General features: G+C 36.8%; 2 protein-coding genes across 4 annotated transcripts; both read left to right on the top strand.

The window, feature by feature from the left end:
* Positions 1-806: 806 nt before the first annotated feature.
* LOC145571015 (uncharacterized) lies at positions 807-1,655 on the top strand. The gene has a single exon (XM_081630120.1). The coding sequence runs from the start codon at positions 807-809 to the stop codon at positions 1,653-1,655; it is 849 nt and encodes a 282-aa protein (XP_081486246.1).
* A 6,345-nt stretch (positions 1,656-8,000) lies between these two features.
* Positions 8,001-11,326, top strand: LOC145572178 (dolichol kinase EVAN-like). 3 transcript variants are annotated; one of them, XR_014096707.1, is made up of 4 exons: positions 8,001-8,454; positions 8,570-8,682; positions 9,913-10,116; positions 10,917-11,325. XR_014096707.1 is itself a non-coding variant. In XM_081631192.1 (3 exons), the coding sequence occupies exons 1-3, from the start codon at positions 8,261-8,263 to the stop codon at positions 10,038-10,040; spliced, it is 435 nt and encodes a 144-aa protein (XP_081487318.1). In that variant the 5' UTR covers positions 8,001-8,260; the 3' UTR covers positions 10,041-11,326. The 3 variants fall into 3 exon arrangements, 1 of the variants encoding a protein (XP_081487318.1); XR_014096706.1 differs by having other exon boundaries at positions 9,913-10,185; XM_081631192.1 differs by having other exon boundaries at positions 9,913-11,326.
* The last annotated feature ends 7,126 nt before the right edge of the window (positions 11,327-18,452 follow it).

Below are 18,452 nucleotides of genomic sequence, written 5' to 3'. Positions count from 1 at the left end.
GCATCGCCCGACCGAGCGCGAGGAGAGTCGTAGAATTTAGAGTTTCACCGCCCGACCGGGCCCGAGAGCAATCCAGATTTTGGCTTGTCTTTCTCCCAATCGGGCAAGCTCCGCCCGACTGAGCGCGAGAAGGCGTTAAAAAGTAGTTGACAGTTCGCCCGACCGGGCTTGAGAGCAATCCAGATTTTTCTGGATGCTCGCCCGATCAAGCGAGCTCCGCCCGATCGGGCGCTAGTCAGTCCGTTGGACTTCAAACGACTCCCTTGGATTCCTCTTCTTGTTTGATTTCTTGTAACCCCTTATTTAAGAAGTTGATTATGGTATTTTGATCACCATAATCTTTCTGATTTGATATCCATGTTCATCTAAAGATTCCTCTATGATCTTTCATCTTCTTTAATCATCTCTATAAATTGGAGGTGATTTTTCTGATTTGGATACACAAGAAATACATATCAAACACAAGCTAAACATATTCTCTATATTGGGCATAAGTTACTTGGCTCCAACTTTCCACCCAAAAGTGCTTTTGAGTGGAAGTGGTGTGTTAACCTTAAGGAACGTGCCGACGAATACAATTGAGCACCCCGGTTGCGTCGAAATTTCATTTTCAAGTCAGTGAATTTGCTTCACAACACACCATATTCTTCCTATTTTGTAGGATCATCTTTTCGATCTTACTTGTTATTTTTATTCTATTTGCTCTAGACTTCTTCCTTATTTACAACAATTTGAAAACGAAATTATGTCTATTGCTAATAGTATTGTGAAGTCTCTTTCCGACCTCTCTAAGTTGGAACCTCTTGATGGTAACAACTATAAGAGGTGGTCACAAGCTACTAATCTTTTCTGAACAAGTGAGGATAGATTATGTCTTGATTGAAGATGTCATTGAAATTTTGGAGAAGGCGGAAGAAGCGGCCAAAGTTGCAACAGATCCTATTCCGGCGGCCATCTCGGAAGCCTTGAAGAAAAAGAAAAAGGACAACAAGCTTGTTCGTGGTCATCTCATCAACCATATGAACAATACTTTGTTTGATTTTTTTGTTAATTTCAGGTCAAGCAAGGTTATTTGGGATTCCTTGGAGAAAAAGTATGGAAAAGATGATGCCGGGAAAAAGAAGTATGTAGTGGGCAAGTGGCTCAACTTCAAGATGGATGATGAGAAGCCCATCATGTCTCAAGTCCATGAATATGAGAACATGGTGACTGAAATTCTTGGTGAAGGCATGAAGATGTGTAAGACCCTTCAAGCCAATGTCATCTCGGAGAAATTCCCTCCCTCTTGGAATGACTACCAAAATTCATTGAAGCACAAGAAGAAGGACATGACTCTCCAAGAACTCATTAGTCACATGAGAACCGAAGAGGCTAATCGCCTTAAGGATAAGTTTGAAAATTTATCTCTTCATTCTTTTAAAGCTAATCTTGTTGAATATTCCTCTTTGAATGTGTCTAAAAACAGGAGAAATTCTAAGAAGAAGGGAAACAACAAGTCCAAAAACAATTTCACTCCAAACAATAAAATCCAAAAGCCAAAAGGTGCTTGCTATGTGTGTGGGATTGTTGGACACAAGGCATACCAATGCAACCAAAGGCATGGATCAAAGAAAGATGGCAACATTTCTCAAGCCAATGTTGTTGAAAATGAATAAATCATTGCGGTGGTGGTGGTGGAAGCCAACTTGGTCGAGAATAAAGTGGAGTGGGTTTTGGACACCGGAGCATCTAGGCACTTTTGTGCTAACAAGGCCTTGATGACCGAGTTTGAAAATGTTACCGACGATGATTATGTCTACATGGGCAATAGTAGCACCGCCGGAGTCCTTGACAAAGGAAAGGTCCATCTCAAACTTACATCTGGAAAAATTTTATTTTTAAATAATGTGTTGTATGTCCCTTCTCTTAGGAAAAATCTTGTTTCGGGAGCCCTTCTCAACAAAGACAACCTAAAACTTGTCTTTGAGGCCGACAAGATTGTAATGACTAAGACTGGAGACTTTGTTGGGAAAGGTTACCTCAATAATGGCTTGTTTGTTTTGAATGTTATGAATGAGAATAAAAGTACTTCTTTTGCTTATATTGTTGAGTCTTTGGATGTTTGGCACAACCGTTTGGGACACTTGAATTCTTCTTATTTTAAAAGTTAAAGGACATGAATTTGATTAATTTTTTAATGGATGACAAACTTGACAAATGTCATTTGTGTTGAGGCCAGACATATTAAGAAACCTTTTAATAAAGTGGTCTCAAGAAGTACCAAATTACTTGAATTGATTCATTCGGATTTAGCGAACTTTAAAAAATGCACTAGTAGGGGTGGAAAAAATTATTATATTACTTTTGTTGATGATTTTTCTCGTTATACTAAATTTTATTTGCTTAAAACAAAGGATGAAGCTAAAAGTGCATTTTTAAAGTATAAAGCCGAAGTTGAAAATCAATTGGACCTTAAAATCAAAAGAGTTAGAACCGATAGAGGTGGTGAATATGGAAAAGATTCTTTAAAAGATTTTTGTGAGGTTAATGGCAGCATACATGAAACTAGTCCACCTTACACACCCCAATCAAATGGTATTGCTGAAAGGAAAAACAAATCTTTGAAAGAGATTATGAATGCCATGCTTCTTAGTTCCGGTTTATCTGATAACTTGTGGGAGAAGCAGTCCTTTCCGCTTGTTATGTACTCAACAGAGTGCCCCATAAGAAGTTGGATAAAACCCCCTCTGAACTTTGGAAGGGTTATAGTCCAAATTTTAGTTTTTTTAAAAGTGTGGGGTGCTTGGCTAAGGTGGCTTTTCCAGATTTTAAAAAATCCACTATCGGGTCTAAACTTTTGATAGTGTGTTCATTGGATATGCTCGTAATAGTGCAGCCTATAGGTTCATGTTATTAAGTGATAGAACAATTTGTGAAGCTAGGGATGCGGTATTTTTTGAGCATATTTTTCCTATGAACAAGTCCTTGTGTTCTAATGTTGATATGCATGCTAGTGAGTCAAATATGAATGTGCCCCTTGTTGGTTCTATGCCTAGTTCTAGTCTCCCCTTTTCCTCTACCAAAGTGGTAGATGTTGAACCTAGGAGAAGTAAGAGACCTAGAGTAGAGTCTTCCTTTGGATCGGATTTCTTGACATCTTATGCTGTAGAAGACTTTGATGTGGATTCTTTAAGTGAGCATGTTGTGTCTTTGTTTCTCTTAGAAGAAGACCCTAAGACTTACGATGAGGCAATGAGGTCCATAGATGCTAGTTTTTGGAAAGAGGCCATTAAGAGTGAACTAGATTCTATCATGTCCAATCACACTTGAGACCTTTGTGACTTGGCTAAGGGTTCTAAACCTATAAGTTGTAAGTGGACTTTCAAGAAGAAACTTAGACCGGATGAGACCATAGAAAAGTTCAAGGCTAGACTTGTCATTAGAGGTTTCACCCAAAAAGAAGGTATAAATTTCTTTGACACTTATTCTCCCGTGAGTAAGATTGCCACCATTAGAACCTTGGTAGCCCTTGCGGCAATTCATGACTTAGTGGTTCACCAAATGGATGTTGAAACAACCTTTCTTAATGGAAACCTTGATGAAGAAATTTATATGACTCAACCAGAGGGTTTTGTGGTGAAGGGACAAGAACAAATGGTGTATAATCTTAGAAAGTCCCTTTATGGTTTTAAGCAAGCTCTTAAGCAATGGTTTGAAAAGTTTGATAGCACCCTTAGTTGTTGTGGCTATGTGGCTAATTCTTCGGATTCATGTTTGTATTCTAAGGTTTTTGAATCATCATGTGTTATAATCTGTTTATATGTTGATGATATGCTTATTGTTGCTATTAATCTTGGTGTTGTGAATGATGCTAAGGCTTTGCTTTCCTCTAAGTTTGAAATGAAGGATATGGGTGAAGCCGATGTGATTCTTGGAATTCGTTTAAGAAAGCCAAGAGTGGGTTTACCATGAGCCAATCTCACTATGTGGAAAAAATACTTAAAAAGTTTGATTCTTTTGATGTGGTGCCTTGCAATACTCCATATGACTCCAACATGAAGCTAGAGAAAAACAAGGGTCCTAGTGTATCTCAAGAACTCTATGCAAAGGTCATTGGAAATGTAATGTTTCTAATGAATTGCGCACGACCCAAAATTGCCTATGCGGTAAGTAGACTTAGTAGATATACTCACAATCCAAGTCAAAGCCATTGGGTTGCTCTTTGCCGGTTACCAAGGTAACTTAAAGGTACTATGAATGAGTATTTGCATTTTTATCGCTTTCCTAATGTTTTAGAAGGATATTTTGATGCAAATTGGGTAACCGATAATCATGAAATTTCCTTATGTTTTTATTTTAGGTGGAGGTGCTATATCATGGAAGTCCTCAAAACAACCATGTTTAGCTCACTCCACCATGGAATATGAACTTATTGCTCATGAGTTGGCAGGTCATGAAGCGGAATGGCTTAGGTTTCTCCTAGCCGGCATTCCATTATGGGGGAAGAGTTCATCACCGGTGTCTATACATTGTGACTCTCAAGCAGCAATTGTAGTAGCAATCAATAGCAATTACAATGGCAAGAAGAGACATATTTGTATGAGACATAAGGTGTTGAGGCAATTTCTCAAAAATGGAGTGATTGCTTTGGACTATGTGAGGTCCGAAAAGAACTTGGCGGATCCTTTGACGAAAGGATTGGCAAGAAAACAAGTTGGTGAATCATCGAGGGGAATAGGACTTAAGCCATTTGATACATTACATTTTGAAGGAATTGTGTCTTTGATAAGTGCAATTACTAGATATATCAAGGATCACTATTATGGAGATAATAAGTTCATTCTACTGGGGCGTCATTTTCTGTTGCTAGACTATGAGAGATGATCTTTGGACTAGTCAAATAGTCCAAAGCCCTCTAGAATGGATCCTATGAGGTCACACACAAGGGTATTGGGTTAAGCAAGTAAGAGGCCCATTAATGGGCCTCATGAGCAATTAACTAATCATGAAATGGATTGGGCTAGCATAGTTAGATTGGAATTAGGTTTTGGGCTTTTGACATGGACTCTTATTTAGAGATGAGATGTATAAATAAGATCCATGCCTAGGGTTGGATGTAAGAAGTCATAATCCACATACAGTGTATTTTGACATCAAGGCAACCAATCCCAAAACCCTAATCCTCTCTCCAACTCACGGCCCTCATCCTCCTCTCACGTCCGTACGGCCGGCCACCCCTTGGTGGCGCGTGTGGTGGTTATCGTGGTGGTTCTTGGTTAGTATGTCTCTCCTCTCCATAGAAGGTCAATTGAAGGGTTCAATTGCAACTAACTAGCATTAGTGGAGGTCTTAATCTGTGCCCGTGGACCAAGTAGAGGAATCACGCTTGAGGTTCTTTATCTCCCCTTGTTCTTGCTCGATCGCACGTGGAATCACGCTTCAATGGTACAATTATGTGTTCTTTATGTGTTATGCAAAGATCCTTGGAATAGGTACTGTATGAATATGATTCATGTTTATTTCCACTGCGTAGTACCTATAAACCCCTACACATTTGTCCTAATTCCTATGGTGATAGTGTTTGTAATGTTTGATTTTGTTTGTGAGGTTGAGTTGTTTAACTCTTAATGGGTCCTTGTGCTATTGAGACGCACACTAAAGGACTCACCTATGTGGTTGTGAAGACTAGCCATCTTCTATGAAAACTTTGGCCGGTTTTCTAGAGCCTCCACTAGACCTAAGGTGAATGTGCTTGGCTATTAATAAGTACATCTCTTCGCGGAGCTCAAGTATATTTTGGAGTGATGTATGTGATGTGAGGGTCTTGGATTAAATCTTAGTGTTTCAAGGTCCGTCTACTCTTTGATCAAGGGTGTAAGGTTTCAAGGTTTTTCCACCCTTATACTTGTAATTCATTGCCTCATCTCACTAAACACTAGATTTCAAATTACTTATGTAATATCTAAGTGTTACGTATTGATCTCCTTTTATGCCCATTATGTTGCTTATCCTTATCTTTTGTTGGCTTTTCTTCCCTTCCTTTAGTGGGGGATTGTTGGAAATAAAGAAAGGAAATTCAAAGGGTCAGATATGGGTGCTCGACCGGGCCCAAGAGAAATCTAGATTTTGCTGGATGCTCGCCCGATCGGGCGCGAGTCAGTCTGTTGAACTTCAAACGGCTCCTTAGGATTCCTCTTCTTGTTTGATTTCTTATAACTCCCAATTTCATAAAAAGATTCCTTTATGATCTTTCATCTTCTTTAATCATTCATCTCTATAAATTGGAGGTGATTTTTCTGATTTGGTTACACACGAAATACATATCAAACACAAGCTAAACACATTCTTTATATTGGCAATAAGTTACTTGGCTCCAACCTTCCATCCAAAAGTGCCTTTGAGTGGAAGTGGTGTGTTAACCTTAGGGAACGTGCCGACGAATACAATTGAACACCTCGGTTGCATTGGAATTTCGTTTTCAAGTCAGTGAATTTGCTTCACGACACACCGTATTCTTCCTATTTGGCTGGATCATCTTTTCAATCTCACTTGTTATTTTTATTCTATTTGCTCTAGACTTCTTCCTTATTTACAACACATGGTATCACATCTTTGGTTTTAGATCTAACCTCAGCTTCCACAAATTAATTTTTTTCTTTCTTTACCCAAGCTCTAGCCGCCACCCTTCTTCCTTCCCTATCATCACCTAGTCGACCACCATGACTAAAGATGGAGATTCTTCTTCTTCGTCTAATTTTTATCCTTCCTTTGGCGTTAATAATATCATAAATTCAATCCCTTTGACTCTTTATTGTGAGAAAGTTCAATACTCAAATTGGGTTGAATTATTTGAATTTCATGCTCATGCGTTCAACGTCCTTGATCATATTGACCCTAAAACCAAAAAGCCAGCAGATTTATCCGATGCTATGTGGAAGAGACTTGATTTGGTTGTTAAAAATTGGATCTATGGCACAATTTCCTATGATTAACTTGGAACAATATTGTGCAAAAGGGATACGGCGCAACAACTTTGGGACAAACTCAAGGAGTTTTTCAAGATAATAAAACTACTAGGGCGGTTTATCTTGAAAATCAATTTAATCAATTGCATCTCTCTAAATTTTCTGACATTGCATCATATTGTCTGTAATAAAAAAAAATTGAAGGACTAACTTGCTAATGTTGATCTACCCGTGTCGGAACAAAAGCTTGTAATTCGCTTGGTTTCGGGCCTTGTGAATACGGATTTTGACACTATCGCTGCCATGATACAACAATCGGAGCCTTTGCCTTCGTTTGAAACTGCACTCTCATCTAGTACTTGAGGAATCGAGGCGTGTCAATGATCCTACTACTGCCGCATCTTCGTTTGTAGCCCAAAACAACAACTCGACATCCACCAACACTGTACCCCTACCACAACGGCAAGCCCCTCCTACGGGCAGGGATGGTGGAGCTAGTGGACGTGGTCGTGGTCGTGGTCGTGGTCCACAACAGTAGCAGCAACCTCAACAGCAGCAACAAGGCGCACCTGCCTGGGGCACACCACCGCAGCAATGGGCACCAGCCGTATATGGCCAGGCACCAGAGTAAGCCCCGCAATGGGGGTATGCTCCCTACTCACACCCACTACAGCAGTGCGTTGCCCCTCCTAGGCCTGGCCCTTCCTCGCAACATGCCCAACCACATCAAGCATTTTACTCGGGGCCTCTGTAACAGCAGCAACAAGGCATGAAGTATGGTCCAACTATGACTCCGACTGAGCTAGGCAATGCGTTTGCAACCATGGGTTTTCAATATTATGACCCATCTTGGTACATACACTAGTAGAAAATTATAATTGAGCACCGACTAATGGGCAGAATTGGGTTCAAGAGAATTGGCACCGGTTCGAACCAAACCGGTGCCACATAAATTAAAGGCCACCGGTTTAAACCGTGGCAATTCAAAAAAAAAAAAAAAAAAAAAAAAAAAAAACCTTTTCCTTCTCTTTTCCCTTTCCTTTTCATTTTCGAGCTTCTTTGAAACCTCAGTGTTTGTCGCCTCCTCTCCCGAAACCCGTCCTCTTTCGAAAACCCTCCACCACTGCTGCAACGCCGACCACCTTCCCACCTGTAATACCACACGTCGCCGTCATTCCAACAAACAAACAATCACGCGGTTTTCAGTCTCACAATTTTAGCGTTGATTTCTCGCCGAAATCTCCCTTTCTTTTCTCTCTCTGAATTTGTTAACAATGGGGGATTACATTCATTAACGAAGCTCTGCTGCAACAACAATGGCGTTAATGGCTTCTTCGCTGCTAAACGGCGAGCGAGCCGTCGTTTTACTTGTCCTCACTCGTATTCTTTACTCCGCCCCTTTATCTCTCCTCCTCCTTGAAGCTATTTCTCTCCTTTTCCTCGTTTTTGCCTCCTTCTTTGTCGAGATCTCTGTCGAAAATTCTACATCCAAACCTAAATTTAGCTCAAGGTCATTTTCTCAATTCATTTTGGATTTTTGGGAAATTTTCTAGGGTTTTTATTCTAATTGAAAATTCATGATTATTGAAATCTAATTTGGTACAGTAATTGATTGAATTATGTAGGCCAGGTGCCTCGTCGGGGATTCTGCTGGGAGCCGTTATGCCGTCGGCTGTCTTGTTCTCGAAATTGATTCAGTTATCTAGAGGATTGCCATTGCAGGAAGTTGCACTTGCAGGTAATTTTGTATTTCATGTTCGAGTTATGCTAAAATTTGCATATGTAAATTTAGTTGCTTTTATACAATAGTAAATGTTTGTGACTAGTATGATTATAGAGTATGTATGATGAGTGTATGCTTACAAGTAGAATGATAGAAAACATAGAATTATGAGCTGCGTTTATGTTCATTTTTTCGCAGGCAGGGTAAAGTTCTTATTATACCTATAACTTGGATTGAAGAGTATGAAAAATAAGTAGATGGATAATGATTAGTAACTCTTGCCAATTTTCTGAACAAAGCATGACACAAAGACCAAATTTTATATGTCGATCCTTCCTTGCTTTAATTTGAAAGGAGAAGACACTGAATTTGTCATTTCCTGGCATGCATTTAGAACATAAATTTTGATGGACAATATGGAGTTCAGCTTCTCTTTACAAATGTGTAGTTCATTTCTCCTTTGGATGTTTAAGGGGAATAATTAGCATATGATGAAGTTTCCATGATGAATTGTGAGCTTATTGTTTTTGTAATCTAGTGATCTACTAGGATTAATTATGCTCCTTGTTTATCTCCTTCAAAGTATAAAGTCATGTTCTTTTTAATATCGTGTCAATCTTGACTCTAATTTTTGGTTATTAGCTGATTTGATTATGGATTATCTACTTAATCTGAAAATGTTGAGAGGTAGGTAGTTCATTCATTGAATTTGAGTATTATGTCAAGATCATCTAATATAGTGTCTAGATTATTGGATTTTAGATGGATTGTTTCTCAAATGGTTATGAGCATTTATTAAGAATTTGAATGGTCCTAGTATGCGACATATGTTCATATAGTCCTATTTCTTTACTTTTTCTTTAACCTCAATGAGTCCAAACTAGCTTGGAATGAAGAGTTTGACTAACATATACTATAATTTAGGAGAGTTAACTTCATTGCGACATTCAAATAGTCCAAATACTTGTAACCTTTAATTATGTTCTAACCTATGTACTCATTGTTTTTAGTTAGTTGTTTTTGCTTTCATAATTTCATTTGAAAGTTTTTCGGTGATTTGTTGTTGATCTCACTAACACTGAGTTGCTGAATGTTTGGAGTGATGTGGATTCTTCTAGTAGTCTATCATTTTAGTCATCTTAAGTCAAGTATATTCAATTTGGATACAATTCATCACACTAAGGAATTGCATTTAACAACTTATATAGGCTGCAAACTTAATGTTAGTATGTACTCCTGAAACAGATTCTTTGATGAAGAAGTACAAAAGAGCAAAGTCAAACTTGGATTCACTGGAAAACTTAGGAGCATCTCTTATAAATGGGGTTGATGCAACCAAAATGAAGTTTCACACTGATCTGATCTCAAAATGAGAAAGTTTAATCACATTGTCCTCATTTTTCCCCACGCTGGCTTCCATGGAGCAGAACAAAGCCTGCATCTAATCAAGTAAGCCACGTACCTATTTTTTGGTTGGGGATGGATTTAAGGTAACTTAGGATACGACCTGTGCCGATGGTAATATCTCTCTCTATTACTCCTAATTTCTGCCTTCGTCGGTTTATTTTCATTTCTCCAGATATATATCGATGTGTTGAGTTTTATTGCGATTGATCTAGGGTTTTGTTGATTTGTTTCATTGATTGCAAATGATCTAGGATTTTGTTAATTTGAGCTTTTGGAATTGTGAATATACGGGATATTTGAATTATGGGTACATGGAGTATTTAATTGTGAGTATACGAGTATTTGATACTTGAATCTTAAAATTTCAGTAGTTTGATTTGTGGATGTATTGTGAATATTATATTGGTTGTCATTTAATTTGATTTTCTGGGTATATATTTGTTTGGGTCTATTTGTTAAAACCTGTCCAATTTCAAGTACTTAGGTTTGCATTGCAAGGGAACGTTCTTCAGAATCAGATACTCTATAAATTTCTAAGAATCAGCTTTTACATTGTCACCTCATTTTTGTCCTTCCAAGTAGGGATTTGAGATAAATATTATGTGATAAATATGCAATTGCTTCTGACATGTGCTTGTTTTAAAGTGCCTGTTTTGAGTGCTATCTATGGTTATATAATAGACAAAATTTGCAAAATAGTTATTGTTGTTTATTTTCATTATATGGGGTTTGTCTTCTTATATTGCCTTATTGTACCATAATTGTTGAGTTTCTTGACAAGTATAGCTCAGGAATTAAAATTTGGGTTTTGTGTTGATTTTCCGAGCTGTGTTTTTGGGCAGCCTATGAAATGCTACGAGCAAGGCAGCCTATGAAATGCTACGAGCAAGGCAGCAGAGGATTGGAGACAAGTATAATAAGGTGGTGGTGTGTACTGCTTCAGATCAGACAACAATGGAGAGCATTATATCCGCGCAGGAAGGACTGAGAACTGCCCATGAATCAGTGTTTTGCTTCTTTGCTGCTCCTGTGCTGCTGTTCTGCACTTCTGCTACTGTGTTGTTCTTTGTGTATAGGTGGATTTGGTGATGTCTAAAAGGGTAAATTAGATGAAAGTTAGCCATATACAGAATGTTTAATCTTTGTGTGACACTTGTATTTTATTTTATTTTTTTGGACCAAAATTGTAATATTACAGCCTTTTTTAATGAAAATATGTAAGTTTATACATATGTTAGTGTTTATATATCAATTTAAGTGAAAAAAATGCAAATTTTTTTTTTTTTTTTAAATTTTTTTGGGCCATTTTTGGCACCGGTTTTGAACTGAAACCGGTGCCAAAACCCCTTCTTGCCACCGGTGCCAAAAATCCTACTTTTTGGCATCCCTCAAATACTCAACGGTTCAAAACCGGTGCCTAGGGGGGTTTTGAACCGGTGCCATTCTACATTTTTCTACTAGTAATAAATTTCGGCGCCACTTCTCATATGAACAATCAAGTCAGTGATATCTTACCCCTTTTTAATTTAAGCACTTGTAGTTATATTCAAGTGGGTAACGGTCAATGCATTCCAAATACGGATTACGGTCATTCTACTATTACATCCCTTACTTTACGTGATGTCTATTTAGCCCACAAATTATAAAAATTTTAATTTTTGTTAGAAAATTTAACTCTGATAATTTTGTGTCTATAGAGTTTGATCCTAGTGGTTTTTATGTGAAGGATCTTCGAACGAGAAAAATAATAACCACAAGCAATAGTACGGGGGACCTTTATCCTGTGAATGCAGCTCCGTCAACTTGTCTAGCCACTTCTCTCACAACCTTGTCTCCTTCTGCATGGCACAACCGCTTAGGCCATCCCGAGGCACCCACTTTTAATTTCCTTAGAAGTAAACATTTGATTAATTGTAATAAGGAGCATGACTCCAGTTTTTGGGTAGGTTGTCGGTTGAGAAAGTATATTCGCTTGCCTTTTCATAAATCAAATAGTACTACTTTTTCTGTTTTTGACATTATTCATGCCGATTTATGGATTTCTCTAATTCGTAGTGAAAAAGGTCATAAATACTATTTAGTCTTATTAGATGATTACACTCATTATGTGTGGACTATTCCTCTTGTTTACAAGTCTCAAGTTTTTCAAACCTTTCTTAATTTTCGACAATATGTTCTAACTCAATTTAAACGTCCCATAAAGTCTTTTTTAGTGATCATGGTCATGAGTTCGATAATGACCCGTTCAAATTATTTTGTGTCAAAAATGGATTGCTTTTTCGCTTCTCTTGTTCACACCCTTCTTAGTTTGGCTTGACCGCCTAGCTCGCTTGCTTGCTTTATTGCTTCTCCTTTGTTTTGAGGGTAATGGAAATTTGTTTTTTTGAAGGTAGAGAAGGCCACGCTTTTATAACTGTGGTTTGGTTCAGAATTAAGCATAAGTAGTTGGTCTAATTGTATATCAAAATTTTGTTTCTTATCAAGATTAAGCTAACTGATTTGATATGACATAGGCCAGGCCTTAACTAGTTAGTGGCAATTAAGTCAATGGAGGATAGTTAAATTATGAGCCCCAACCATTTTTAACATGGGTAAAGGTAAGAAGAGAGGAAACCATGAAAACTTTGGAGGGTAATTTTTCCAACAAAAAGAGGGAGAGGCGCAACAAATATGTCAACAATAACATAAAACATAAATATAAGTATCTAGCGGTAGTAGTGTTGTCAAAAATTTCAAACCGAAACCGTTTAACTGCACAAAACCAACCGACCCAAATGAGAATCGAAGCAATTAAAAATTGATTTTTTAAAATCGAAAACCGACCCGAACCGTATTTAAGTAAACCCAAAACCGAACCGATCCGAATAATGTCAAACTGTATAAGAACCGAACCCCGTTAACAAACTGAACCAGTTCTAAACCGAACTGAATTCAAACCGAAACGAAAAAGAACCGAACCATTTCTAACCCGAAATCGTTTCCAACCCGAACCGTTTGAACCGAGGTAAAAACCGTTTACACCGAACCGTTAACAAACTGCAACCGTTTACACTAAACTGTTGATAAACCGAACCACTTACAAACCGAACCGTTTATAAATCAAACTGTAATTTCAATGTCACAACAACTCATCAAATCATGATTATCACGTATCAATTAGATGATTAAATAAGAAGTAGCTAATAACCTGATAGTAAAACAATAATAATACATTAATACACTAAACTTTTATAATCTACTTCGTAATAAACTAGTAAGATCAGTATCACTAAACTTGAAAATAACATGATATGTATTTATAAAATCGATGAGAATTTGTATATAATATGATGCCTAAATATGAAGTGATGAAATCTCGGCTTAATATAAAACTTGTTAACCAGCAAAAGGTTAGCAAGTACTATCAAATTTCAAACCGAAATCGTTTAACTGCCCAAATCCAAACGACCCAATAAAAAACTGACTTTTTGAAATAAAAAACCGTTCCGAACCATAATTTAGTAAAAGCGAAATGGAACTAATCTGAATAACGTTAAAACGTATCAGAGCCGAACCCGTTAACAAACCGAACCAGTTATAAGCAAAACTAAAATAAAACTGAACCGAAAAAGAACCGAACCGTTTCTAACTCAAAACCGTTTCCAACCCGAAACTGTTTGAACCGGTATAAAAACCGTTTACACCGAACCGTTAACAAACCGCAACCCGTCTGCACCGAACCGTTTACTACCCGAACCGTTTACAACTCGAACCGAATTAAAACCGCTTAAGAATAAACCAGAACCGAATTGATCCGATAATTAATTAAATCGAACTGAAACCGACCCATAAGACACTTGAACTGATTTCAAACCGACCTAATTTCAAACCGACTCGATTTCAAACCGAACCGAAACCAAACTGTCAAACCAATTTGATAGTACTAAGCGGTACTATTTGATGTTAGGTTAACGGCAAGGACATGGTGCATTAATATATAAATTGTACCTAAAGGGTAATAATGGAAAACATATAATATAGAAACATAGTAAACATAAAAAGTTACTCCCTCCATTTCACTTTGCTAGTCCCATACACTATTTCACAATTTTTTTTTTTTTTTTTTTTTTTTGTGAAGAATGGTTGGGGTTACTCGGTCAGTTGGGGGTTACTCACTCGGTTGGAGGGGTTACTCGATCAGGGTTTACTCGGTCAGTTAGGGAATACTTGGTCAAGGTTACTCGGTTGGTCAGGGATTACTCAGTCATGGTTACTCGGTTGGTCATGAAATACTCGGTGGATCAGGAGTTAATCGGCCAAAGGTTATTCGATCGGTCAAGAGTTACCTGATCAGAGGTTACTTGTGTGCTAGCTGACTATACACAAAAGTTTCTACTACTATTTATGACGTTTCAAAATTATATACCCATCCATATGGAATACTCTGTATATTCCTAACATTATTATAAGGTGAATAATTTTCATAATATGTGAATAATTAATAATTGGGTGTTTAAAGAGTTAAATAATTCTAATTGGTTAATTTATGTGCTAGTGGATTGCTGACACGACAAATTCTTCCAATCAAGATTTTTTATAAGCAATTTAATTACAACCAATTTCTATAAATAAAACAAATGAAACAGAAAAGGACAAAATATTAATTACAAAGCTGCAATCAAATTCCAAATTATTATAGTTTTAGAATTCCTCTTTTTATTTTAAATGATTGATTCTATAAGGGACTAATAATAAAGTAAAACGGAGGAGTAATAACTAATAACACAAGGGACAAAAACCTTTTTTATTTTTTTATTTATTTTTATTTATTTATTTATTTTTTTGAAACATGTATCACGTATTCACGTGTATCACGTACAGTGTGTTATTTAGACATAACTATACACGCAACCATGTCACTTACTCACATTGGCTAAGACCATGAGGACCACATCAATGCTGGACCAATTTTGGCCTGTCTTTATTTTGTCCTTACATCCATTACAAAAATACGAGTACAAAGTTTACCCAAAATAGAGATATGTTTCTAACAAAAGATCTTGTGTGGACCTGGTCCACAATAAAATTATTGTGGACCTTATGGTCTCACGTACAAGCAACAACACAGGCAGCCTGTTTTATTCTTCTCAGTCCATATACAAACAGCCCACCTTGTTCCTACCCAACAATAAACCCCTATACGAAAACCATAGCAACGCTAAAGCTGCAAAATTCATCAATGGAAGAATCGATCTCAACGAATTGCTGAATACTTCAATGGAACAACAATATTATGTTGTTATCAATCTCAACAAATCAATTCAATATATTTCAGATTATTCGCAAATTACAATTGAAGATCTCAAAACAATGGACCCGAACAACATGAGGTTGATGATTTTGAAGAAGATGAACCAGAGGATCGGATAACGATAATCTTCAATTGAGTGTTATTTCTACTGTAAGTGATGGTGATCGAATGTTATTTGATTGCGTTTGGGTGATTTGATTAGATTTAGGATGACGATATTCAACATATTGTTTTGTGGTTTTGATTTGATTTAATTTTTTATTTTTCCTGAGAAAGATGATAGACATATTGTGTAATTGATCTAATTTGGCTTCATTTTTTTTTTTTAAAATTTTTCTTCAAATTCTGTTTTATTTGCTCGAAATTAGGGCTCACAAACCCTAATTTATTTTGGTTTGGTATACGCATCCTTGGGTGTGTGTGTGTGTGTTTGTGTGTGTAGTGCCTCGAGTGGGTGCTGCTGTTTGGTTTGGTGCGTTCTGCTTTTTAGCGTTCTGTTTTGGTTTAGTTTGCATGTGTTGCTGCGTGCTTTGGTGGGTCTGTTGCTTAGTGTTGCTGCGTGCTTTGGTGCGTGTGTGGGTGTGTGTTTTGTTGCATGGTGTTGTGTGTTTGCAGCACTGTGTGGTGTATTTTTGGTGTGTGTGTGGCTACGTGTTCTGTTGCGTGGTGTTGTGTGTTTGCAGTACTGCGTGGTGTAGTTTTGGTGCGGTGTGGTGCTGAGGAGTGTTGTGTTGTGTTGGTGCGTTGTGGTTTTGTGCACGTGTGTTGGTGTGTTGCTAGGTGCTGTGTGCTGTTGTGCGCATTCTTAGCAGCATATTGTGTTGGTGTTGTGGTATTTTCTTGTGGTGTGGTGCGTGTGTTGTGTGTGTCACACCTCTCTTGTTTGATTGTTTTGCTCGTAACTGGGTGCAACGGAGAATTATAAATCTAATAAAAGTCACTATGGCTATTTTGACATTAATGTTGCTATTCTAAGGGTCACTATGCATAGCTAATTAATTGTGTTTCGTATATGATAAGTTTGAAAATTGAAAAGACTGTTATTGTGAAAGAATCAATAATATAACAAACGTGAGTGATGAGCTTAAGTGTTGTCATGGTTCTCAATTTTGTTGTGACTTGTGAGTTGTGACCCTTATTTAAATATATAGTGACCTCTTATATGTATATAGTGACCTCTTATATATATATAGTGATCCTTTTATTTAAATATAGTTATGGTTATATATAGTGACATTTATTTAAACATAGTGACTCTTATTTAAATATATAGTGACCCTTATTTAAAATATTATCAACCCATATTTATACATGTATATAGTGAGTCAGAGACTCTTATTTAAAATATTATCAACCCTTATTTATACATGTATATAGTGAGTCAGTGACCCTTATTTAAATATAGTCATAGTTATACATAATGACCTTTATTTAAATATAGGACCTTATTTTAATATATAGTGACCTTTATTTAAATATAGTCATATATAATTATTGTATTTTTACAACATATTATTGAAATTATCTTTACATAGCCTATGTAGGATTCGAACCTACATCATTGTGCATTTGCACACTGCTCTACCAATTGAGCTAATAGGCTTTACCATTTAAAAACAATTTTCACTATTTTCCAACGAGATATCACATGATTACATAAATAGCTAATAGGCCTAACACCATGTCACAATTGCCACTTATCATATCTAAATAGGTTAAAACCAATTTGTAGCTATTTTGATTTCATAAATATTCCAAAATACATCATTAATTTCTTTTTCCCTATTTTTTATGCTTCATCAACACAATACGCAGTACCACATTATACAAAGAAGTACATGTTCATTTACAACTTTTAAATCTCTTCATCAAAGTCATAATAAGCAACAGAGCACTTCCTTGGTAAACAACAGAGCAGCACCAACAAACAAGTCAGCTTGCCCAATCTTATCATACATGCACCATAACCCCCTTTAACAACACCACACTCACATCCCTCCATTCAACCAAACAACATCAGCAAAATTCTTAACCTCCACCTCGTCAACAACAAAAATTGAGCATAATAATTGACCATATTATTATCTACTTCAACTAATAATTGAGCAAAATTCTTAACCTCCCCTTCTAAATCATAGTTACCCTATTATCTCCTTCAACTAATAATTGACCATATTTCAAAAAATTGAAAAAAAAACATACAGTGACCCTTCCTATTATCATCCAAATTCTCACTTTCAACAATAATTACGCGAAATCAAAAATGTATAAACATAAAACAATGAGATTCAATTTAAGTATAAATCAACATGAATTGATCAAATTGAAACCCTAGATCATTAATACTACATAAAATTCAAGCGAAAATCCCAAAAGTTTCAAGGAGGCAAATAAGGCCACTAGGATAGCAGTTGAGGAAAGAGGTACTATCCTCTAGTCCGTCTTGTAGGAAATAACGTATGTAAGTCAAGCACTATCTTCATTCTATCTTTTAGTCTAGTTGGTAGCAATCTACAACTTCTGTACCAATTCGGTCAATCCGGAATGGATCGGTTAAACATTCTATTAGGGAGCCTGGTCTTAGAGCTTCAATTCAAGAAGAACAGCAACATAATAAGCTTAAAAAGTTCAATAATCAACTCAAAAATAAGAAATTTACCGCAGTTATGTCCATCATCGGAATTTGCCGAAGAAGCGAAGGCCCTCTTCCTCTAAAATGTTCCACCGCCTCTAGTTATCACCATTGAAGAAGAGGCTAAGAGGTCTTGAAATGTAGAGAGAGAAAAACTCATATGGGCGAGCTTTGAAGAGAGAGAAAATGGACCTTTGAAGAGAGAAGATGGAGCTTGGAATTTGGAAGTTCATGTGAAGAGAGAGAAAGCAAAAGATAATGAAATAATTCTGTAGCTTGTTTGAATTTCCAAAACAATTAACCCATTCTATTCCTTACGCACGTGACAGGTCCTTGGTCCACAATAATTTATTGTGGACCAGGTTCATTTAAGAATTTTTATGTTTCTAATATTTCTAATAATTATTGTGTACTGAGTATTTGTTTTCATTTTTTTTAAAAAACCTTTTCTTTTTT

The sequence above is a fragment of the Chenopodium album genome, chromosome 12 (genome assembly GCF_948465745.1).
Source record: "Chenopodium album chromosome 12, dcCheAlbu1.1, whole genome shotgun sequence".
NCBI classification, from domain to species: Eukaryota; Viridiplantae; Streptophyta; class Magnoliopsida; order Caryophyllales; family Amaranthaceae; genus Chenopodium; species Chenopodium album.
The sequence above is the reverse complement of the archived record's forward strand: the minus strand, read 5'-3'. Positions and strand labels throughout refer to the sequence as shown.

Excerpts from the sequence above, each read along its gene's own strand:
- LOC145571015 (XM_081630120.1), top strand. The coding sequence starts at position 807 with ATGGTAACAACTATAAGAGGTGGTCACAAGCTACTAATCTTTTCTGAA.
- LOC145572178 (XM_081631192.1), top strand. The coding sequence starts at position 8,261 with ATGGCGTTAATGGCTTCTTCGCTGCTAAACGGCGAGCGAGCCGTCGTT. Across the intron at positions 8,455-8,569 it reads AAACCTAAATTTAGCTCAAG|GCCAGGTGCCTCGTCGGGGA; the intron begins GTCATTTTCTCA and ends TGAATTATGTAG. Across the intron at positions 8,683-9,912 it reads GCAGGAAGTTGCACTTGCAG|ATTCTTTGATGAAGAAGTAC; the intron begins GTAATTTTGTAT and ends CTCCTGAAACAG.